This window comes from Triturus cristatus, chromosome 5_1 (genome assembly GCF_964204655.1).
Source record: "Triturus cristatus chromosome 5_1, aTriCri1.1, whole genome shotgun sequence".
Lineage (NCBI taxonomy): Eukaryota > Metazoa > Chordata > Amphibia > Caudata > Salamandridae > Triturus > Triturus cristatus.
In genome coordinates, this window is record NC_140587.1 from 493,837,190 (window position 1) to 493,861,421 (window position 24,232).

At 44.7% G+C, this 24,232-nt stretch overlaps 1 protein-coding gene across 2 annotated transcripts in view; it reads right to left on the reverse strand.

The window, feature by feature from the left end:
- LRRCC1 (leucine rich repeat and coiled-coil centrosomal protein 1) overlaps positions 1-24,232 on the reverse strand; it is a 423,515-nt gene that overhangs the window by 248,074 nt on the left and 151,209 nt on the right. For both annotated transcript variants that reach the window (XM_085605344.1, XM_085605345.1), the window contains exons 10-11: positions 19,543-19,747; positions 18,813-18,952 (exon numbers count right to left, since the gene is read on the reverse strand). In XM_085605344.1, coding sequence (XP_085461470.1) covers positions 18,813-18,952; positions 19,543-19,747 — 345 coding nt within the window. The remainder of the gene's footprint in view (positions 1-18,812; positions 18,953-19,542; positions 19,748-24,232) is intronic.

The window sequence follows — 24,232 nt, forward strand, 5'->3', positions numbered from 1 at the left end:
TGCTCTTAAAATTATGTTTTAGATCAGTATCAAAGGGGAATAGGTGGACTTCTTCCGTTCACAAAATGGGTACCACCAACTTTCAACTGGCGGTAAATTGCTTATGTCTTGCGACAGCAAAACATTTGTGCGTACCATTACAATTCGGTATTAGGAAGGGATGACCAAAAAGAGAAGAGAACACCTGCCACGAATTGATAAAAGGACAAGGCCCTAAACAGGGTCCAAGCAGTTAATAACCATAGCCAATGGGCAAACCAGGACAAAGAAAAAACAAGAGAAGATACAGATAGATCTATAGATCTTTTAAAAAAAATGTTTTAATCATATATCATTTTTGTTGATGTAAATACCGTAATTTTTTTATATATATATATATATATATATAAATGTGTTGGTTAACATCAAGAACCAAAGTGAATATCAAAACAACACAGTTCCTATACATGAAATTGCCAACAGTCCCACAAAGCTCCTTCAACACAACACGATCATACTAGCACCCATTCGACAGCGACATCATGCACCACATCACATTAATACACAGAAATAAAAACATAAGTAGTTGCATAGTCGTTCCATAATTCATATTCAATGAATAAAGTTTAAACAGCCCGGAGGGCTAAAAAGCGCCAATAAGCACAATTTAAGCAGCCAGAGATAGGCTTAAGAACGCCCAGGGATGCCCTCAACATGCTCCTTCCAGGTGCCAAATCGCAAAACCCCAAATGCCGATTCAGTAACAAGTTACTGAATCACAAATTGGGCTTTGTACATCACCAAAAGCATTCATACATGCAGTTCTTGGAGACTAAGTTAGTCCAAATGGAAGGCATCTGTCCTGATAGTTCTGGACTCAAAAGCCGAAAGATATTATTGCTGATGCTCTCTTCTGGATTATCTCGCCCATTCTGATTGAAGGATATTATACTGTTCAGCACTTAGCAGAGCTGTTACATTTTTTTTCTAAAGCAATTTGGGTCTTTGCTTAAATATGTACTGCTATCCTTTTCTATCCCTCAATAACACATTTTAATTTGCACTTGAGAAAACACAATTTTTCTTGGTGAGCCGGCATGTTAACCAAATGTCAATGTGAACAAGTTAATACCTTCAGTAACTCTTTCGGGTGGATACTCATCTTCCAGCAGATTCCTCACCTCCACCCTATGGTTCATGGTATGATGATGCAGAAGCTCAAAGCTGTTTAGGTTTCAAGTGATCCCTCTTTTGAGGGATGAGGTTGAGCAAAGAATGCCAGAAGGGTGATGGATTGTCTGACATGAAAAGGTGTCACAACCTTCTAGAAGAATGGCAGCCTAGTTTGCAACACCAGTTTGTCAATGGAAAAAGGTTGTGTGCGGTAGATGAACAGACAGAGCTTGAAGCTCAATCATGTGGCGAGCTGAACTTAATACTGTGAGGAAGACTGTTCGAGAGTCAGTAGACAAAAAGGACAGTTAAGCATTGGCTCAAATGGGATATGCATAAGGAAAGTGAGAACAAAAGGTCCCACTGTAGCATCATAAAAGGCTTGGGTGGAAACATATGGACCACTGCTTTAATTAAATAAATCACAACAGGTGATTTAAATAAGGACAGGTTGCCGGGTAAACACAAAAAGACAGATAAGGCAGATAAATAACCTTTAACAGTGCCCACTGCAAGGTCTTGCTGGGCTAGAGACAGCACAAAAAGCAAAACACCCAACAGCTTCATCCATTATAGGTTTTTACGGCAGGAATTACATCAGGACACAAACTTATCCGAGCATCCTGTGTAAACAGTTTTCATAGATGGACGCCTTGCCACTATAATGACTTCAACTACTTTAGGAGGGAGGTCAAATGGTGAATGGTCGCTGCTTAATCTCCATGTATGATGGTGTAGATTGCGCAGTTAAGGATGCAGGACCGTGCCCTGCTGCTGGGACAGAAGATCTTCCTAAAGAAGCAGCCTGATTGGAGAACAGATGCTTATGCCTAGACGTTTAGATCAACACACTCTGCTGGCCAAATCCGAAGACACTAGGATGGCTTGGGCTCGATAGTTCCTGATTTTCTTCAAAACTCTGGGCAGGAGAGGCAGGAAGCAGGGGCGGCTGGTGGAATTTGAAACTAGTGAGGCGTATGCAGAGTGAATCAACGCATGCGAGCGAGCGCAGCGAGCGAGGCCAACGGCAATAAGGGGGGTTCGGGGGCCATCTTTATGGCCGGTGATAAATGGACTACAAATTCAGTAGCTCTAGGCATTCATAAAGGAAAACTCAGATTATTTCAGAGAATTTCTGGGTTGCCAAGAAAGTCTGACTTCTGAAGAGGGCTAGGGTACTAAGCAAGACTGCTTTGGCTCTACCCTTTCCAATAGAAAACACTAGTTAGCGATGTGAACAAGTTCAATGGACAAACCTGGGGTCTAGAGAGAGAGTCCCTCTCCTGAGAAAGAAAGTTAAAAAGATTGGCAGATGGTGCATTTTAAAGCAAATGAATGCAGCGATAAAGCAAGGATTATTAAGCAGTGGGAACGTATAGTCTTGAAATATTAAAACATTAAAAACTGCCCTGTATCTTCTTGCATTAATTTGTTCAACAGTTACTGTAATATGTAAATTGTACAGCATGACAACTTTAGCCCTTTAAAATGTATGCTTAGCTTGCTCAGTGTCTTGCACTGCATGCAGCATTAACTTTGGTAAGTGCTTGCTCAGATCCACCACTCCACAGAGCCAGAGCCAACGGCTGCAGCTTCTCCCACCCAGGACTGGAACAAGCTTCCAATGCACAACACAGCCACCTCCTCAGTCCTTGAATTCCACAAGAAACTGAAGACATGGTTCTTTACTAGACCTCAGACTCAATCAGCTCAGCTCCCTTCTTAGCTAGCACCTAGATACACTTAAGGGTGAGGTGTGCGCTCTACAAATAGTCATAACAACATAGCAAAGGAGTCTGCGAAGGTCTCTTCCGGTGGAGCACCGCTAGTCATAGTGAGGGAAAAGTGTCTTCGTGCACAGGCATTGCTACGGACAGTTTTTAGCTTAGCTGCTAATAGGCCTCAAGCATTTCCCCATCTGACGTCCATAACACTGTCTGATATGAGGCTAGGTTTTTTTCGCTGCATTCTTGTAAAGTACTGCTCAATTTATAAAGGTATGAGCCCTTGGCAGTAGGCCCATACGTAACCTGTAATGTCACATTCAGCCATCTGTTTTTTTTTTTTGCATATTTATATAGCGCAAACTCGACCCGAAGGTATTGGGGCGTTTTACATGAGCACCGTATTTACATTACACATTCAGGCACGGGGAGATTAAGTGATTTGCCCAGAATCACAGCATGTGGACGCGACCTCGAGGCTCGAACTCTGCTTTCCAGCACCAAAGTCGGCAGTTTAAGCCGACGGACCACATCCTCTCCCCAAATCTGTTGATGTGCTCGCGCATGATCAGCTTACTCAGCGTGAACTACCACTCTACAAGGTAGAACACAGGCATGCAGCTGAAATTACTTACTGAATCAGCCATACATGTGTGGGCTGCCTCACTGATAAAATGTTGTGCCTAACCAGCCGGTAAAAACGTTAGCTGTGTCCACGCTCTGTGAGAACCTTTGAAGAGCTGCAAAAGCAGACACATGCTGTATTCAGATTTGTGACCATCCTCTGTAGCTGCAAAAAAGTGATGTGTAGTACATTCCACCCCGGGTGTAAATTAGACAGCCATCTAACCTAGATTGCACAGACTGCACCGACTTTTATCTGCAGCGCTTTCTCCTGTGATCCTTCATTCTACCCGCAAAACAGTACACACGCCATTTCCGGAGTGGAGCACGCGCACAGTGTAATGGACCAGCACAATGTCCAATTGAAGATCCAGAATGCTGACAACGCTGAATGGGCCATCCTGTGTGGTGATATGTAGCTCTACAAAGCAGAAGTTAGTTTTACCCGCAGTGGCACCGAGCCGCATGTGCTTCTGAAGCCTATCTGGCATGCCTTCACTCCATGATTAGACATCGACAAAACAGGAAATGTTTCCAAGTCTCAGTTGAAGGTAACTGGCAGTGCTGTTTCTTGGTAACCTCTTGGACTTTCACTTTTTACTGTGTTCTCGTACACTTCACAAGTTGCCTGCTCACTCCCTCCTCTTCCCTGCACTCACCTTGCATGCTCACTCACTCCTCTACCCCGCACGCACATTGCCTGCTCAATCCCTCCCGTCCCCTCACCTTACCTGCTCACTCCCTCCTCTTACGTTGCTGTTCCTGTCACCTCCCCCTTCGTTGTGCACTCACATGCCTGCTCCAGTCGCGGCTCGCGGGGGTGGAGGTGGGGGGAGATATCACGCGGGGGGGGGAGGGGATGTTGCGCGGGGTGGGGGCCTGGGGGGGGAGGGGGGAGTGTTAAAATACAATTTTAAAAAATCCTTATCCTACCTGAGGTCCTGAGCACGTCCGCGCCGCCTCGGGTCCGTCCGTTGGCGCCTACAGCCCCTCTCAGGCTCTCAGCCAATCCTGGCGCTGCCAGCAGCGCCAGGATTGGCTTAGGGCACGGTTACTGCTCGCCCGCCTGCCCATTAGGAGACCGAGGTTTGAGCCTTTGCTCAACCCTCGGTCTCCTAATGGGCATGCGCCAGCCAGAGCAGACACTAGTGCGCATGACTGGGCATGGAGCGAAAATTCGCTCACCTTCCCCAATCATGCACACTTGTGCTGCTGTCTGTTGCCCCTGCCTGGTCCGTCTGACAATCATGTCAGTCAACATGACACCGGACTGCCCACCCCCTTCTGACTCTGAAGGAGGTGGGCGGTCCAACGTCATGCTGACTGACATGATTGTCAGTTCTCCCTCTGCTTCTTTGAACTTAAGTAAACTGATTCAGTTTACTTAAGTTCAAAGACGCCGACGCTGCGTGCGGGGGGGCTACGCCCCAACGCCCTAATGGACGCACCGCTACTGGCAGGAAGGCATACGGAAGTTCCGAGCTCCACGCCAGTAGAAGCATTTCTCAAGAGAGCAGCTTTTTGAGAAATCCAGTGTTCAAAACTGTTGACATTGCACATTCTCAGCAGTGGCCAATAGATTGAGTCAGGGATTTCCCCATAGTTGGAAGTTGCCCATTGCAACATCCGGGTGAGTTGCAATTCATGATTTGCTAGGTGTCTGCAGAAATCATCTTCCCTGGCGTTCAAATATCCAGCTTCTGCCCTGGCGTTCAAATATCCAGCTTCATGATCAGGAAGTTGCCATATTGCCTCCAGCAGTTCCAGAAGTGCAAGGCTTCTTAGCACAGGACCCCACTCCGCCCTGCTTGTTGTAATACCACATAGTGGTGGTGTTATCCAGGAGGACCTGGGCCAGCTTCCCTGTGATGGCTTTTAGGATGGCCTTCAAACTCAAGCGAATGTCCCCCAACTCCAACAGACTAATGTGGAGGTGGGTCTGAAATGGAGCTCAGAGATCTCAGTTCTCCACATCTCCCAGATGACCGCCTCAATCTTGACATATCTTTCAACACCGTCATTTCCAGGTGACATCTGTGGGTCCGCTGGTCATCCAATTGTGGTCGTGCAGCCACCTGTTCAGGTCTTTTGCAGTCTACTCCGAAACCTGGATGTAATCCAACAGGTTCCCTTAGTGCTGAACCCACTGAGACTTCAAATCCCACAGCACAGCCTGCATGTGCCACCTAGTGCAGTTGACGAGTAGGATGCAGGAAACCAAGAAGTCTCAGAACCCCGCTCACTGACACCCGGGAGTGAGGCTGAAACTTCAGAATCAAAGCGCAAACGTTTTGGAATTGTTGAACTGGAGGGGAAGCTTGAGACTGCACCGTATCCAGGATAGCTCAGATGAACGGGAGCTTCTGCAAAGGAGTAAGGTGTGACTTATGCACGATGATCGAGAACCCTAAAGATGTTAGAAAGTTTGCCACCGTCTGGAGGTGGTCTAAGACAGACTCTGGCAAACCCATCTTCAACAGCCAGTCGGGGAGGCAGAGGAAGACTGACATCCCAACCTCCGGAGATGTACTGCAGCCAATGGCAACAATTCTGAAAGCCTCAAGCAACACTGGTAAAGCCAAAGCGGAGAACAAACAACTGGAGATGCTCTGGCCCACCTTGAATCACCTGCAGGACTGGAATGTGAAAATAGGCATCCTGTGGTTCCAGTGCTACAATCCAGTCTTCTGGATCCAAGGTAGAAAGAACTGGGGCCAACGTGAGCCACTTGAAAGTATCCTTTTGTAGGAAGAAATTAAGAGGGAGAAAATCTAAAATAGGACAAAGGTCTCCTTCCTTCTGCGGCATCAGGAATTAACAGAAAAATGCACCCAGGCCCTATTTCCGATGCCAGGGGACCTCTCAATTGCCCTGTTGTCTAAAAGGCCTTGACCTCCTGCTGCAAAATGGATAATGATCCTCTGACAGTGGCTGTAGTGTAGGTGAAATATGTAGCGGATTAGAGAGGAGCAGTGATAGTTCATATCCTTGATGTACCTTCTGGAGCACCCATCTGCTGATGTAATGCTCTACCACCCTTGAAGGAGATACCTTATCCTGCCTCCATAAAGATGGCCAAGTGCTGGCCAGGGCAGACAAGAGTGGTATGGTGGTGGTAGTGGGATGGTCAGGGGACTTAGAAATGCACTGCCCCAGAGGGCCTGGATGTTGGGGGGCTGAATCCCCTACTCCAATCTTGAAAGGACTGGGGGGGCGGGAGGGGGAGTGCTGCTGTGAGGGTGGTTATTGGCGTCGTCTTTGAGCCAACCACCTTTTGATGCTTTGAAAGGGAGCAAAACTGTTGGGAATACTGCTGTACTGGAGCAGAAAGGCCAAGGGAGCTAACTGTGGCTCAGATTACCTTGTCCAGGGAAGAGTCTGCCTTATCTCTGAAAATGGGAGGTCCATTACCTACACCTGAACGTCATGCGAGAACCCCTTGGATCTCTTCCACCCATGTTTCTGAAGCACCGTACTGGTACCGACTCACCTACCCAAGCAGTCAGTGGTGTCCAGCCCTGAGTGAATGATGTACTTCACTGCCTCTTGACCATCAAGAAAGATCTGTGCCAGGTTGGCACAGTATTCATCAGGAACTGCTGATGTGATCTTGCTGTCAATATCTCATAACATATGAGTGTACTGGCCCAAGAGGTGGCAGGCATTGACTTAGCAAAGGGTGAGGCTGGCTGAAGAAAACATCATCTTCCCGGATGCATCCATGCAATTAGATTCCCTACCGGAGGCATAGAAGGGAGTGAATTAGGGTTTAGTTTCTTTGTCGACGCTTAAATCACCAAACCTTCTGGTGTAGGATGCTGCAGGTAGAAAAGGAAGATCACCAGGGAAGGTAGTTCTCCTGGTGGTTTGTCCATTTACTGGCACGCAAGAGCAAGGTTTGTCCCAAGTACCCATACTGTCTGTCAGGGCTTCACTAAAAGGGAGAAGTACTTCTGTGCAAGCCTGCCCAGTTTGCAGGACCTTCATCAGGATATTATTCTTAACTTCAATGGACGGCAGTTGCAGGTTTATCACTTTAGCAGCCTGTCTGATCACCACTACAAAAGAAGCAGATTCCTTTGTGGAAGGTCCAGGGGACAGTTCAACCTAGTGTCTTTGGAGTCGTCTAGTCCATTGACCTCCTGGTTCCATATAAAGATTGTCCTTGGATCATCCCTGTGTTGACTGTGTTCAGAATTTGAGGCAAAAGTAATGTGAAGCATCCTAGGGAGCGGCAGTGTTCTGCCAGAGTCAAAATGAGGTTGGACCAGTAGTGCAAAGATTGCGGAGGACCCAACTTCAGTCGAGGTTGTGCAGAGTGTCTCAGAATCAGATAAGTTAAGGTGTTCAGCCTCCTGCATCAGTGGCGTCAACAAGGCAGAGACCTGTGAAGATTATGGTGCTGGATTAAAAGACTGCTGGCTGTGAGCCACAGAGTTGTGGTGACACCGCAGTGAGGTTAAGAGTAACAGATGGCATCAAGGACGGATCAGCCGACAGTAGTTTGACTAGAGGATTACTTGGATCCTTAGGATTCGAAGCTGCGCCAAATCAAGCCAGAAAGGTGCCTAAGATGCGCAACGTGGCTTCCTGGAAAGGCTCTATTTGTTGCCACGTCGCAGATGGACCAGGGAATTCAGGTTGTATCGGGATGAGCTCTGAGAGGAAACAGGGACCAGGACCATCTTTGTGACTTCTCTAGACGAGATTGGCAGGACGAGTCAAGCTTCAACTTCTTGCATTTCTTTTTCAACTTGGACTTACCGGACGCCTTGGACTGTGATGTTCACCTTTCATGGTAACAGCCTCGGTGGTGTGGCCAAGCCGTCGACCAAAATGGCCCCACGGCATTGAAGCACTGGCGCCCGAATAGTTTGTTTCTGGGTTTTTCCTCTTTTTTATGTGTTGGGAGGGAAGGTATTCACCGGACCTTTGGTTAGGCTGAGGTCCTTCCTGGAGGGGCGGATCCAAGAGGTTTGGCTGCCTCCGGCGGCCCCGTCCTTGCAGGAGGTCTCTACAGGTGTTCCTCAGGGCTCTTCCCTTAGCCCCCTTCTCTTTAACATCTATGTTACTCCTTTGATCTTCTTGGCTGAGGAGTTTGGAGCTAAGGTGATAGCGTATGCTGATGACACCCAGCTCTTCTTTACAAGGGGTAAGGGTGAAGATTCAGTTCTGCCTGTGCAGAAGTGGTTGTCTTCGGTATTTGGGTGGCTTGCTAGAGCTTAACTCAAGTGCAACGAAGACAAATCTGAGATCCTTCTGTACGGCAACTTCCCCTTGGATTTTAGAAGTAGGATCTGGCCCCCTGATTTTCCCCTTCCTTCATCTAATGGGAAATCCGCTAAAAACCTTGGAGTTTGGTTTGAGGTTAATCTCTCATTCTCTGTCCAGGTGAATAAGATCTCAGGGTGTTGTTTTGGTCTTCTTAAGACACTTAGGAGTTTCCTCCCTCTCCTCCCAAAATCTGCCAAAGAAACGGTTATTCGGGCTTTAGTCTTGTCCCGCCTGGACTATGCTAATGCCCTTTATGTTGGTTTACCTGGCTGCTCCATGAACAAACTGCAAGTTATCCAGAATGCGGCCGCAAGGATGCTTCTTGGAATTGCCAGAAGTAGTATTGTACGTGCATTTTCGCGCCTTCCATTGGTTGCCCATGGTGGAGAGGGTCAAATTTAAAGCTTTGGGAATAGCTCACAGGGACCTTTATAATCTGGGTCCCATTTATTTGCAGAGGCGGTTTTTGCCTTTTATGCTCCGTCTAGAGCACTGCGCTCTTCAGCTCTTCTGTTGGCCAGAGTGCCACGCTTCTCTCGGTCTAAGTTGGGGGGCGGCTCGCTTGCTGTTAAAGCCTCCCAGGCTTGGAATTCTCTTCCTTTTTTTCTGCGCAATATTCAGGACCCGCTTTGCTTCAAAAAACTACTAAAGACACATCTGTTCCCGTAGTCACTCGCTTTTGTTGACTCTCCTCTTGGTTCCGCGCTGGGACACTCTTTGGAGTAGCTATTGCGCGTTATAAAAGGATTTAACATAACATATCATTTCAAGTTTATACACCGGGTCTACATAACCCCACGACAACTGACCAAATATGACCGTACCAAACCGTCCAACTGTCAAAAGTGCCGGGTTGAGGAGGCGGACTTTGCGCACATGGCATGGACATGTCACCTCGCAGACAGGCGTGTTCCGGATGCTTTCTGACGTGGTCTCCATGCCGCTCTCCCTCTCTCCAAAACTCGCCTTGCTGGGACTTGTCAGCGATATAAAATCCTGCCACCGCAGATTCATCGCCATTGCCCTGCTGCTAGCGAAAAGGGAAATTGCGCTACACTGGGGCACCAAACAACGTCTCATGAAGGAAGCATGGCTACAAAGCATGTTGTATTGTGATATGCAGACCAAAATATATGCCACACCCCAACCCCCAACCTCACGACCAAAAAACATTCCGTTTGGCATACTTAGCGCAGTTCCCTACAACAGACACAAAAAACCTCTACGACGCTTTCTCCTACACACCAGTTAGCTCCGGAGAGATCCACAACCCTGGCATCTCTACAACCCCTCTCTGAGTCAGCACACTAGACCTGTACAGGTTCCCCGCTGCACCAGATTTGACAAGAATTGCTTATATATTGGCAACTCCTTCGGACACTGACGCAGGAAGAACCTGATGTACCCTCCAGCATATTCGCCAAATAGGGACATACAGAGCATACGTGTGGAAACCCTCCCCTGTCTCCTAGTGCCCCTGATCCCCCTCCTTGTTTCTTTCTTTTTTGTGGGAATGTTAATTATGTTGAACACTAATGCATGAAAGGTGCAATTCCCTTCACGAAAATAATACTGACAATCATCTTATTGTGACTTTTGATGATGCTCAGCGATGTAGAGCTTGCGATCATAATTCTGGTTCAATTTGGAATTCATCACAGCACCCTAGACACTACAGCATAAACCTTCGGGATCGCTTCCAGGCATCTGATTTGACAGTCCTGACATGGCTAAAACCTTATAGTATTCGGAGGGGACATGTTCCCTTGCACACTGTAGTAAAATTTAGAAGAAACATTTGTCGAAAAGACGAGAATAAGGGTAGGGTGCGAGCTCTGGATCCATATCCAAAGGCACTAAAAGAAAGGAACCAACATCAATGTGCAGGGGTAATACATATATGTGGCTCCATTGTCACTTTTGGGCGGCATGAAGTCAGACTGACACAATGCCACCAAGTTTGGTTTGCCCTATTCGTCTATCAGGCAGTTCCCGAAGTGCTAGTCTGTCAGGTCAGTGAGTGAGCCCATTTTTTGGATGTTTGTGTGCCAGTTTATGGTCTGATGAGCCTGTTTTACCCGTAGATTTCCCTGATATTGAAACAAACATTGCCTGGATCATGTTCAAATTCATGCAGTCTTCCATACCTTGCAAAAAACGTATACAGTGTTTCGTTGCAACTTCATATTTATTCTAATATACAAACAGGGACCATTTTATTTTTTAGCTAATTCTCCAATTGGAGCCACTTTTATTTTGGTCCCTGGGTCTATTTCTTGTTCCAGTCTGACCCTCGACACCACCTGCTCGCACGCAGAAACAATACTAAGAAAAATCTCCAGATCATGTCTGGCGCCTAAGGGTATTCATAAGGTGAGGAATCTGCAGTTAGAAGTATCCATCAGAAAATATAGTTCTGCATCATCAAATGAGATTTGAGGATATATGTTTTTAATTATTGTGTCAAAAAATACTTATCTATTTTTTAAGATTCATGGTCAATTCATTGTAATGTTCTTTGTGTAAAATGAAATAGAATAAAAAGTCTTTGAAAATATAAACGCTATCAGTTCACAGGTAAAATCGTGACAGATCTGTCTCTCTTGGAAATAACACTGTATTATTGGCAGCATAGAGGATTTGTTAGTTACTTGTTATTGATTGGGCCTTTAACCCCTTTCGTCTAATTGGGCCCAGCCCAACACCCATTAATAAATGGATCTAAGAAAGGCAGTGAACGTATGTTAAAGCTGATAAGTGTCTTTCTTGCAGTTAATAAATGGACTGAATGATTTAGCCATCAGTATTCCAGTTTCACATTTCTCAAGAACCTTGACAGTGGAAGGTGGAAATAGGTTTTACTCATCAATGGGGAAATTCATCACCTTGTCTTGAATGCCCTAGTTATGGGGCAAAGGCTTGAGCCATGCATGTCCGTGCATACATATGGGGTATTCATAGGTGTAGCTGTAGCACCCACCAATCCATTGTTAATCTGTAAATGCTACAAAGTAGTTTCTTCTGAAACTCTTCAGCTAGGTCAGCTGGAAGATAAAATGCATATTTTTCAATGTTGTGATAATTCTAGAGATTATTATATAATTTCACCCTCACATACTTATCATCCTAAGAAAAGGATCTCTTGTTCCCTTTGATCTATCATCTCTTTGCTTCTAGTCCAATAGTGATGAAGGAGGAGAATTAGCACCTTTAATTTTGCCCAATACTGCTTTAACAACCACTGTCTGAGCTGAAAAAGTTCCCAGCACCACATCCCTTGGAGTATGATAGCTTTGAATAGGAGTGTGCCCAAATAGAAATCTACAGTTTAATTATAGATTGTTCAACAGCCAGAATGGTTCTGAAAAAATGTGTAGAAGCAAGTTCAGAAAACAATCTTAAAGCTGCTGATTTAAAATGGGGATCAAATATAATGCCTTCAAGGCTTCAAATATCATATGAAACGGATTTGAAAGATGTGGCTGGTCCTGCTCTCCCCCGGTTGGTAAAACCCTGACTCTAAAAGATACTTTACCAGCCTGGTGGGAGGTATTTGAGTGTTTTTGAGCATTGACTGTTTACAGAGGTATGTCTAAAAGACCAAGAGAAGATTGACTAAATAGATTTCAACACTGCCTATTGTGTTATGCTTCACTAGAATCATCTGCGGGCAGAGTCTCCTAGTCAGCTGCAAATAGTTTTGGCTACTACAGATTGCTGATAAAGAATTAGGGGAGCAGGTACTGTTCAGAATCCATGCTGGCCACTTCTGTTTGGAGTTCAGAGAGTGTTCCGGTTTCAGGTCTGCGCAGGTGGTGTCTGACTAGGGTTCTTACCATGTCCAGCCAGCACAGAGACTGATGAGGATGCTCTTCTTGTGTACTAGATGTTAAACCGGCCAGAAAGGCCATTCTTGCTGGATGACTGTGCGGCAGGGGCAGAATTTCATAGTAGTCCCAGGGAATAGAGAATACTATTAAAACACTGCCAATGGTGTCAGATTCAAAGGGAGAAGGGATTTTCTTGTGAGGCAGCTGGGTGTATGGCCCCAAGGTGAGAGAGAACAACAGCATCAATAATAGAAAGCAAAAGACTGTTCACTGACTGGCAGTAAGCAGGCAGCCTCAGTAATCTGCGCTCTACTGCATGTCAGATGAATCTCTGTAAGAACTATATCAGCTTGGAGAAAATGGCTCCAAAAGAAAACAAAAAAAGAGATCAGGGATAGCAAGACTTTTCTTTCCCGCAGAGTTCACTGCTTGGTGACCCTAATGGAAGGGGTGAGAAGTGACAAGGTGAAAAGCAGGCATCCTTCAACTCAGGGGGAGTCACTGATAATGGTGCCTTTTGGAGACATGCAGAAGTGCCTGCAACAAATGAAAGGGAAAAGAACTGCATTTGAAGGGGGATTTCACTAATTGAAAGGCTGCATGTAGGAAAGTGGGTTTCTGTTGCAGTAACCCCCCCCCCCCACACTTTTTGCCAGACTACTGATGCACTCTCACTTGATGTGCCCTGGGTCTCTGCCAATCAGGTTCCCAGGGCCTGTGTTCTTTCCCCAAAACTAACCCAATTGGCATCTCTGGCCCCTGGTAAATGTACCACAGGTACCCAGGGCACTGTAACAAGGAAAGACCTCTAAGGGCTGCAGCGCATACTGTGACACCCTTAGAAGCCCTGTACCTCTACACAGATACTCTGCCTTTGCAGGCTGCGTGTTTTGGTGCTGAACAAAGTGAAGAGTCGACATGGCACACACCTGTGTGTGTCATGCCTACAACCCCCTGCCCTGGCATAGATCAGTCACTCCTCTAGCTGGGTGTACTATACCAGTGGGGAGGGTACAGCTGCATGAGCCCTGTACCCCTACAGTATCTAAGTCCATCCTTAGACATTGTAAGTGCAGTGCTGCCATTAAGAGTGTATGGTGATGGGAGTTTGTCATTACGAACTCCACAGCACTATAATGGCTACACTTAAAACTGAGAAGTTTGGTATCAAACTTCTCAGCACATTAAACCCACACTGATGCCAGTGTGGGATTTAATGAAAAATGCACACAGAGGGCATCTTAAAGATGCCCCCTGAAAACTAACCTACGACTAGTGTCCAGGCTGAGTGGCTGCTTTCAGCTGCCACCACCAGACATGTTTCTGGACCCATGGGTCGAGAGCCTGCTGCTCTCTGGGGCCTGAAATAATGCACATCCTGGGACGAAGTACCAAGCCTCCTCCCCAGGATGGGCAGGGTTCACAAAGGGGAAGCTTCAAAGGCTTGCCGCCTTTGTGAGCATCCCCAGGTCACTTGCTGCTTTCAGCAACTGGTCCCCACTGGTTCTAACCTTCACTTTGGGCAGGAGAACCGGCAGGAAAAACAAGTGAAAAAGAGAGGTGTGCCCACCTCTGCCAACCTCACACCTCAGGTGGGGGAGGCGAGGTGAAGCACAACTCCCAGTCCCTGCCATCTTGCAGGTGGGGCGACTCAGCCAACCAGGCACAGGCTCATGCCCCCTCCCACTGGAGGATGGCAAAATAGGGGGTATACCCACCCCAGGAAAGGGACCCATTGGTCCCTGCCTTTTACCTACCTGTAACACCCCTAAATCTAGTATTTAGGGGCACCCCTGACCCTTGCTTCTTCGTACAAGAAAAAACTACAAGAAGAAGAAGAAGGGCCAAACAGCCGTGCAGCAGCTAACAAGAGGAAGACGCCCAATGACTTTGCCCCAGCCTTACCGGCCTGTCTCTCCATCGAACCTGCTCTTGCAAAATCCCGGTGTGTCCTGCAGCCAGCAACCTTGAAAACCCGGAGGACCTGCCTGCCTTCAACTACACATACTCTGTCTCCCGTGAAGACCAAATTTGTTCATCTGCAACCTCTGGCTCTGGCCGGACACCGCGAATACGCCCCACTCTGCACCCGCTGTCCACGACCCGAGCTTGAGTGGGCAAACACCACAAGGAGGTGCCCCCGGCGATCCCGACCCAAGATCTGGTGACCCCTGACCTGCCTCAATCCTCCAGCTGACGCATGCAACCTAAATCTAGAAGGTCCCCCCAACCAGGAGCTGGTAAGAAGGTCCGACCCAAAAGGCACCCCTGCACCCGATGCCCCACAGCCTTGTGTGCCCAAACCGACGGTGCCTAACCAACCCCTAACTTCCCAACTTACCTCTCAAAGTGGTGGTGGCACCCAGAAGACTTTCGTCCCCAAGCCTGCAGTGCCTTTACATACTGGAGGTTCCTCGCTGAAAACAGGGCGCCCGACGTCAAAACAGCACCTTGCACCCAGCCGTCCTAGTGTCGCTGATGGTGCACCTTTGGTGCTACTTTGTTTCCCCATTTGCCCTGAGCTAAAGTGCAAGAGCTTTGCTCCCACAACCAAGTGGCCTGCCTGCCGCAGCCACCAACCTGAGGCCCCCGAACCCCCATTGGATAACATTGGGCATCAGCACTCTGCACCCAGCTGCCCTAGTGCCGCTGAGGGTGTAACTAGAGGGCATCCTTGACCCTGGGGGACGCCTGTGTCTACCCTCAGAACCTCAACTCCCACTACCAAATACTTACCTCAAAACCAATAACACCATTTTCCTCAATAGCATAACATTGATTGTTTTTCCGTGAAAAGTTTCTAAGTGTGGAGTTCGAGAAACTAAAGAAATTCTTTACAATTGCATAATCTAACAAAATTTACCGGTTTTCAGGGAATGTCCCAGAGTAGTATCTAGGTATACTAATCTGTGTAAGCCTAGTAATCTCTAAAGTTACTTACCTGCTATTTTACTAAAAAGCCTTTTGAAGTCTATGTACTGCATTTACTAAGTATTGCATTTCTCTGCATCTAAACTGTAAATCAAATCAAAGTGCATATACAATTAACATTCAAACTGTATTTCAATTGCATTACTACTGCAAAGTATTTATTGCTTACCTGAGCCAGGCTTGCTTGGTTCTGGAAAATAACTATAAGAATATTTTTATACAAAAACAATTGGTCTGAAGTTCAGTCTGAGTGTGTGTATTCATTTGCTGACTGAGTGTGTACAAGAAATGCTTAACACTGTCCTTTGATACTGCCTTACTGCTCGACCACACTACCACAAATGGAGAGTGAGGTGCTATCTAACTTTACCTGTGCCTACCTTTGGGGATCCACTGGACTATGTGCACACTATACCTCACTTTGTTATAGTATATACAGAGCCAGCTTCCTACACTGCACAGCCGCCAAAGAACAAAGTGGAGACCTGGAAGCATCACATGAATCAAACAGAATCTGCGTCATGTACCATGGTGATGCCTTTCACCAGTTCCAGAAATTTGAAGAGTACATAAATGCCTCCATCTATCAAATTAGATTCAAATGTCGAAATGCTGGAAAACAAAAGTAACGCATTACAACTTTTTACCTTGGGGCAACTTCTTCAGGAAGGAGATTTCTTAAAACATGAGCGCATTAGCACTGCTTAAGGGAGTGATTAATGTTTTGCAGATCCCTACTAGGGCTCTGGATGGCGCTATAAGGAGAGCAGGTATGGTGCTGGTTCAGTTGGGAAATGCAGGCAAGAGGGAGAAATGTGTAGAAAATTGGTAGTGAAGAAAGGAACAAGGAGAGGTTTTGAGATCCATATTTTTCTTGATCTAAGCCATTTAATGTTGCTATAGTAGAGTTAAGGAGGTTCTCACACATGTTGCTGGAGCTTCCACATGGTTCCTGAACAGCCTGCCCATCAGAGATGCTGAGAAGATGTTTGCATTTACAAATTGAGAAGTGGCATGGGACTGTTTGAAAGCAGGGAAGGATGGGAGTCATCAGGCTGAGGGTAATGCTTAATGGAGGCTAGAGGACTACAGCAATAAGCAAGGTTTATGTACTTCACTGGAGTGCTTGAAAACATTTCCCTGAAGTGGGGTTGCAAGTGAAGTGCACCTTGAACATGATCTGTAGGATGTTTGTTATAGGTCCAATGTTATGAGTACATGTTTTATCCCCCTCTTCTTTTTTTCCCTCCCTTTCCCCAGGTAATGTGTACAGGAGTGTGATCTCCTGCAACTATCATAATGGTTTTGGTGGAGCCATTATAATCTAAATATCAAAACAGAGTACTATACTATTTAGGTAGGCAGGCTAGGTCTTGTTGTTGTTGTTTTGCACATCTTATATATAATTAAAGATTGAAACCCAGCAAACGAAGAGCTCTACTTATGTTCATAGTGTTGTTTTGAACATTAAACAATACAGGTGTAGGGACTGCTACATTGACATAACACGTGTATTTGTAACACGTGTATTTGTAAAGCGCACGTTCACCACTAAGGGTATCTTGGCGCTGAATAACAGATGTTTATTGTTACCCAACTCAATGGTACTCATTTTATCGACCTCAGATGGATGAAAGGCTGAGTGGACCCGCCGGGATTTGAACCTGTGACCATGAGGTCGAACACAGGCCCCTGCAGCAGACGCATTAGTCCACTGAGCCACCAGTAAGAAATAAAGGATGGTAAGAAATAAAGGATGAGAGGTGCAGGTGTAGCAGGACAAAACAGTTTTAGGAAAGCTCATTTCAGCTGGAGAAAATGTGAGTGATGAATGGAATCCTTTTGGAGTTGAAAAGAATTCCTCATGTAAGCACTTCCAGTCACATAAAATTGTTTGAGTCGATTATTGTTATTTTTTTATGGACTTTATCACAACCTTTGGCAGTGGTCAGGTACAGATTCCAATAGCAGTGGAGCCGAAATGGTACTGAAATGCAATACTGGCTCATGTCATCTGTTTCCTTTTCCTCTCTCATCCCTGTGCTTTTTTGTACTGCACGCAATAAGAATAACAAGTACCCTGAAAGCAGTGGGATTTAACCTCTGATGGAAGTCATCTGGTCTACTCCTCTTTCTGCAGATTCAGAATCTGTTCAGTGTTGCTCCAAGACAGGAGACTCCTCTGCAGTGTCATAAAGACATTGGATTAAGGCAAAAAAGGTCAGGAACGCACAGATTCAGAATTTAGTGAAATGATGTTATCTCCAACCCTACCAGCAGTGAAGGCATTCCCAACTAGAAGAGTATGGAGTAACTGGCACTACACCCTGCATCTAGATCACATCATTTAGAAATAAAGGCACTATTCACTGGGATATGAGGGAGCTGGACTGGCAACCTATGTTTGAGTTTATTAGCACTGCATTGCAGAGGACTTTATGGTTGCTTTGCTCACTATAATTAGTAAATGTCTGTGTTTTCTACATTTTGAATGACCATTTAGTTGAAGTTTTTATAGGAATTGTAAAGTGCTTCATCAGAAGTGTTAATTTCTCTTTATACTACAGAACCAAAAGTTCCCGTTGTTAAAGTCCCACCCCTTCCCCCAGATTCCAGGATTGTTGACAGCCTTCCTAAGTAGATACGGTAGGAGAATGCTCAATACATAAATATGTATTTCAACCAAAACCTATTACTCTTCTAAAACTACAACAAAACAGTATTAGTACTTAACCCCTTCTGTGCCACGCCCTTTCCCCCTCCTGTGCCAGGCGTTACATTAGTGGGCGGGTTTCATGACGAGATAGTCTCGTCATGGGCACAGCGCGACCGTGCTCCATGACGAGACTATCTCGTCATGGGCACAGAAGAGGTTAAAGATTCTTACAATGACAATATTTCAGTAGTCTTCATGCGCCAGAAAGGCTCACACCACACTAATAATTAGCGCTACAACAAAAACAAATCTATGTGCCAATGTTGGTCTAGCTTGATGGCGTAAATATAAGTCATCATCCAAACTGCATTTGCTTTCACAAAGTGTTACTTTTGTTGAAATTCAGATTGTCCTCACATACAGAGTTGAAACAATCTTGCTAAGTCTTACCAATTTAGTGACTGTTTATAAGAATTATCAAAACACTGTCTCATATTTTACCATGGTGATATACCTTAAAATGTTGATTACTATTATTCTTGCTGAAATTAACACCGAGTTTGACTGCAGGATGGTGAGATACACTAGTGCTATAACTTTTTTTGCAATTGAGTTAAATACCTGTGTGCCTGCTCTCGTGAAGTAAGAAGCTCATGAAGTTGTTGTACCTTCTCCTTCTGTTGACGGACAGCTACTCGGAGTAAGTCAGCTTCTCGATGAGCAGCTGTAGCTTTAAGTTCAGCCTCTTGGATTTGTTTCATCTGTAAAAAATGTAAATGGGGGATGAAAACTGTAGCACATTGTGACTGCCTCCATTTCATTCACTAGCCCCTATAGAACTGTAAAACCATATTTTCTTTCTTGGAATAAAAACTAGTAGACTGCAAGTCCCTGAATATAGTTATCAACATTCCAAAGGACAGACCTATCTTGAACATTAAACAATCAGTGAGGCATTTGGAACCCCATGAGAGCCTCACCAGAAGTTGCTGCCCGACCACCTAGCACTCGCAAACACACCTCTCAGAACTGAGGTAATACCAGACTTCAGGGAAGAAAAAAGACATGGGAAGGTGGAGAAGGACATAAGATTAGGAATGTCTGAATGCAGGTTAACACACAAAGTCTGGATTTTCGGCCATTTTTCATGCCAAAACATCTGCCTCCATTTGGTTGTGCTACCACACACAAGGAGATTGGGGTAGGTAGGAGGGTGTTGGGGGGGGGGGGGGGGGCGGGACAGCGGATTCCTAGGATGTAAGACTACCATCAGTGAAAACAATCTGGCTCTTGACATAGCAAACAAAACAACTGCCTTGCATGTGGCGAGAGTCACAAACCAAACAAATACCTCTACAGCTTGTTGATGTAGACTTTTTGTTTCCATCTTTGCTAAAGTGTCTTCTAACTTCTTTAAAGTCTTATTCTGTTCTTCTTCTTTAGTCATTGCCAGTTTGATCTCATTCTCAAGTCTTTGCGTTTCAGCGTCCAAATGCTGGATAACAGCTTGCAGTTTGGTTTTATTATTTCTTTCCTTAAGAAGTAACTCCTTGAGTCTAACAAAACAACACAACCAAAAAGAACTGTGGTTACAATCATAAGCAGACAGCTCAGAAGCTCAGACTCACCCAACTGTCCTTCAACTGCTGAGCATACACAGCCAAGAAGGCAGACATCAAAAATCAAATCCATCTATTCACTTCTGAAAGCAGCGACATAACTTGAGAGATTTCAATAAGGCTCTTAATAAAATTAGTAATGCAAAACATGGCAAAGTTAAGAGAAAACATTTTTCACGTACTAAATGCAAAAGTTCAGCGTGCCTGTAGAGATGGCAAAATGAAACCAGTATTAGCAAAGAGAACAAGTCTGGCTTTAATATGCTATTGCACGCAAACTGCATTTGTGCATTGCAGTGTGCTCATGCATTAGCACATTAGAATCAGCCCTACTGGCTTTCTGCAAGTCAGCTATTCTACATGTGAGCCATGTTGCAGAGGTGCAATGTCATCTCTGGCCCCATGGGACCTAACCTCTCCGCATTATAGAATGAACAGAAATTGTGCAAACCATGAGCATGCAAGAAGTGGGGGGGATTTGCCTACTGAGAGAGAGAAGGAGCAGGACAAGTGGGGTTGCGTTCAAACAATCCCCCGGCCTTATTCTCTTCTGGTCTTCGGTTATTTGAGCAGTGGAGCTGGAAACATGAAGACATAATGCCACGGTTGGTGCAGTCAGCTCTACAAAGTTATATTGATATACATCGTGCATCTTTGAAGGGAGTTTTCACTACCTTCATTGGAAAACCCCATTTCAAGATGAACTCCACTTAGCCTCCCATCTGTACATAGCCCACATTGTAATGAGAGGGTCTTTTTTCCCCGCAGCTGCTCTTTGATTCTCAGAAGTACACTGCAGCACTGGAGCAACAACACAACATACACATGAATCATGGAGGTGCTCATCTGCGCTACCAGAAATGGAATAATTTGCTTTGGCATGCACTTCTACAAAATCTAAAACTGAGCATTATTCATGTGGGCGGATATACAATGAGAATGACACACTAAGCAAGCAATGGCTGAAGGGGCTCATCCAATGCTCATTCGCTTGGGCATTACTCACAAAAGGCCTTTGTTGCACTAAGTCAAATCAAACTTAAAGGTCAGAAGAATATTTTCAGAGCAGTATTCCAAGTAAAGCTACATACTGTGATCGCTTTGGGCATGAAGAATGCAAAAGCCCACTTTGGATTTCTACAAATAATAGTATGCCTATTCTCCATGGTATTAACACAACTCTATGTTTATATCACAGTCAGTAGTGTAAATAATGTATCTTTTATATTTCTATGAGCAGGTGATTGACATAATTTAAAAAGCACTTAATTTATATAGTGTTATAATCTACAGAAAAGTTACTTCCAATTCCTTTTCCACATGTATGATGGCAGGATGGGAGAAGGGAAACTGGGCTGGAGAATGTAACATTGAACGAAGATGGTCTTCTGTGTGGACCTTCAGAGAAACATGCCATTGAAATAAGGATATGAACCTAATAGAAGGAATATCCTTTATAGTCATTGCTTAGCAATTGCATCCAGCGAGGGATAAGGGATAACTTAAGTGACATTTCTGAGACATAACTGTCACTATTCAGGCACAGATATAAAGAAAATTGGGGTAACTAATAAGTGAATACATGCAGCAAAACATCCTGATCTACATATTTTTAAAAATGTTCAGTGTATCGCATACTACAACTAACAAATTCCAGTGGCTTTGCACGTTTGAACCACTAATCAATTTTTAAAAGTTTTTTTCCAGTGCATTCCTTTTTCTTTTTTTAATCATTACAATCGTTACCCTAACTGTTTTGCAGTGGTAACTGGCTACCGGAAATGTGCTGGGTCATGCCCCATGCCCAACTCTTGATGCGCACAGCCAGAGGCAGTGTATAGTGAGGGTTGTCTGCTGGCAGGGGGTTGGATGCAGAGCCTTGTTTGCACACATGTCCTGCATCCAACTCCAGATGTGCTTAGCGGGATCTAGGCGCAGAGCCTGGCCTCCAGCAACCCCCTGCAGTCGTGGACAACAGGGTTGGATGCAGGCACGGTGGGTCTTGTCTGACGACAGGGAGTAGGGCTGCAGCCTTGGAAGATCATAATTAGACTACTGAACAGAGAAACATATAAAAATGTATTTCAAACCAAGAACTTTGCTTAATTTCAGATGTTCATAAACACTTAAATGAACAGACACACAAACTGGACCCAAGATGCATCGCAATGGGACATGGTCAAAGGCCACACCTTAGCAGATTTCAAATATAAATCCTATTACACACCCTAGTCCACATTAAGCAAATAAGGTATATCTGATTGAGAACTAAAGTTTATGACTGATTCTACCTATTTTTCAGCTGCCAGGAATTCACAAAGGGATTACTGGCATGCCTACATCCGTTAATGAGCGCAGAGTTCTTTGCACCTGTAAATCCCATTCAAAGAATGTGAAAATGGGCATTTCAAAGCTAAATTAACTTTGGAAGGTTTTAAATGCCCACAAACATGTATATTTAGGGGCTTTACTAATCTCCTCTTAACTTCCTTTAAACTCTGGAAATGGTAGGGTTTTTACTCCAGCCAAGAGCTAGCATGACTCTCTTTCCAGGGTGAGAAGGGGTCACTCCCGTATTGGCAGGGGTGTATGTGGAAGGGCTTTCTCCACAAACATTTTTCTATGGGATAGAAATAAAAAGATTGCCTTTAAACAGGGCATCATATTCTTGCCAAATGAGAACTCCACACAGCCAAACAGAAATCCCGAAGGCAATGCAACTTGATCTGCCCAGAAGAATGCCTGGAAACCTTTGCCTTGCACAGCTTACGAGCCATACTTTTAACATTTGTGAATGTTAGACTGAGGTGGAGACGCCAACCCGTAATAAAGGCACACACATAAGGTATACACAACCACAATCTAAGCATGTCCACAGCCACAATTTGTCAGAGCACTGAAAAGAACCAGAGTTTGGCAAAGGCAAAGCCCACGTTTTGGAGGAGTATAAATACATATCCTCTGAGACAGACAATACATAATTGTAACATATGGGGTTCTCACTGGACCAGCAATTATGCACCTTTTCCTGTGTTCGCGGACAAAAGAAAAACAAACTATACAAGAGATACACAACAAACCCTGAGATTCATCAACGTAAAAACAAACTAGTTTGAGAATATTAAAGTACATGGAAAGCATAAAAACAATTATCCCTTTTTAAACAATATGTTGTGCTCGACAAGGAACTAGGTGGTAGGGGATCAGGTAGTAGCCGCTCTGCGAGGAAAGGTTTTTAAAAGTATTTTACTCACTCACTGTTACATAAAAAACAATGAGCACTATTATTCAAAAAGCATCCATAATCTACATAAATAACTTCTACATTAAGCCCAGGTCAAATCTCATACTATATGGTGACTTATAACTCACTTTTAGTTCCATGTTCCACGATCTGCAAAAAGACATATCACAATTTGATCATCTGTACCTCTGTTGGACACCTGATAATTTGATTATATCCAGGCAACCCTTAACTCAAAACAGTCAATCACTACATGTCTCTTACAATGCAGATATCTATCACTGGTCTGTATTATAGAGTTTAAATCACATTCACTATGGGATAGGTGGTACACAGGCGTTAAGGATGCTACTCTTGGAAGTACCATCTTGCATCAAACATTTTATTTATTTTAGAGTCCACTAAGGAAAGCCAGAGGAGTAACGTGTAGGAATGGGCCTTATAAAACCAGCCATGGTACTTGCCCCGAGTAGTTCACCCAAGAGTGACAGGCAGAGCGACAGAAGTAGTGCAAAACCAGTGTTATTATACTCTCCGATAGGCCTACTCTCAAGCTACAAATGTCGACTAACCATGATATGTTCCTAAAGTGTACAAGAGAGTAGCCCACATTTGTTAAGACCCAAGGTTAGCTTTACATGGATAGATGACAGACTCATTCTGAAGCCCACCTTTTCCAGTTCATTGGTCCACCACAAAACCCAGTCTTCTCAGAAGCCTTCCTCAACTTAATCTCTGACATCTCCCTCAAACAAACCAATCCATGCATTGTGGGTGATCTCAACATGTGGTTTGTCAGACTACAACTATCTCAAAGCAGATCTATCATATCTATCTTGAAACCTACACCAATTGGTCTTTAGGCCTTTTCATTCAGTTGGACACAGTCTTAATGTAATCTTCATTTTCTCAGGATTTATAACAGGAACTGCCTGAAATTACCACTATGGAGGATAAGCTTCCACTTAAATAAATCAACAGCTGCAAGACCAAGAATATTATCATAATTAATTAAACAATAACAACATTATATGTAATTAAGGGATCAGATTTGCGTAGGAATAGTGAGTTTGTATAATCTACAATAAATCAATAACATTTACAGTCAGGCGTAGAATTGGATTTATAGTTACTTAATTGGCTGGAGTTCACACCACATATTGAAGAATTAACTACTC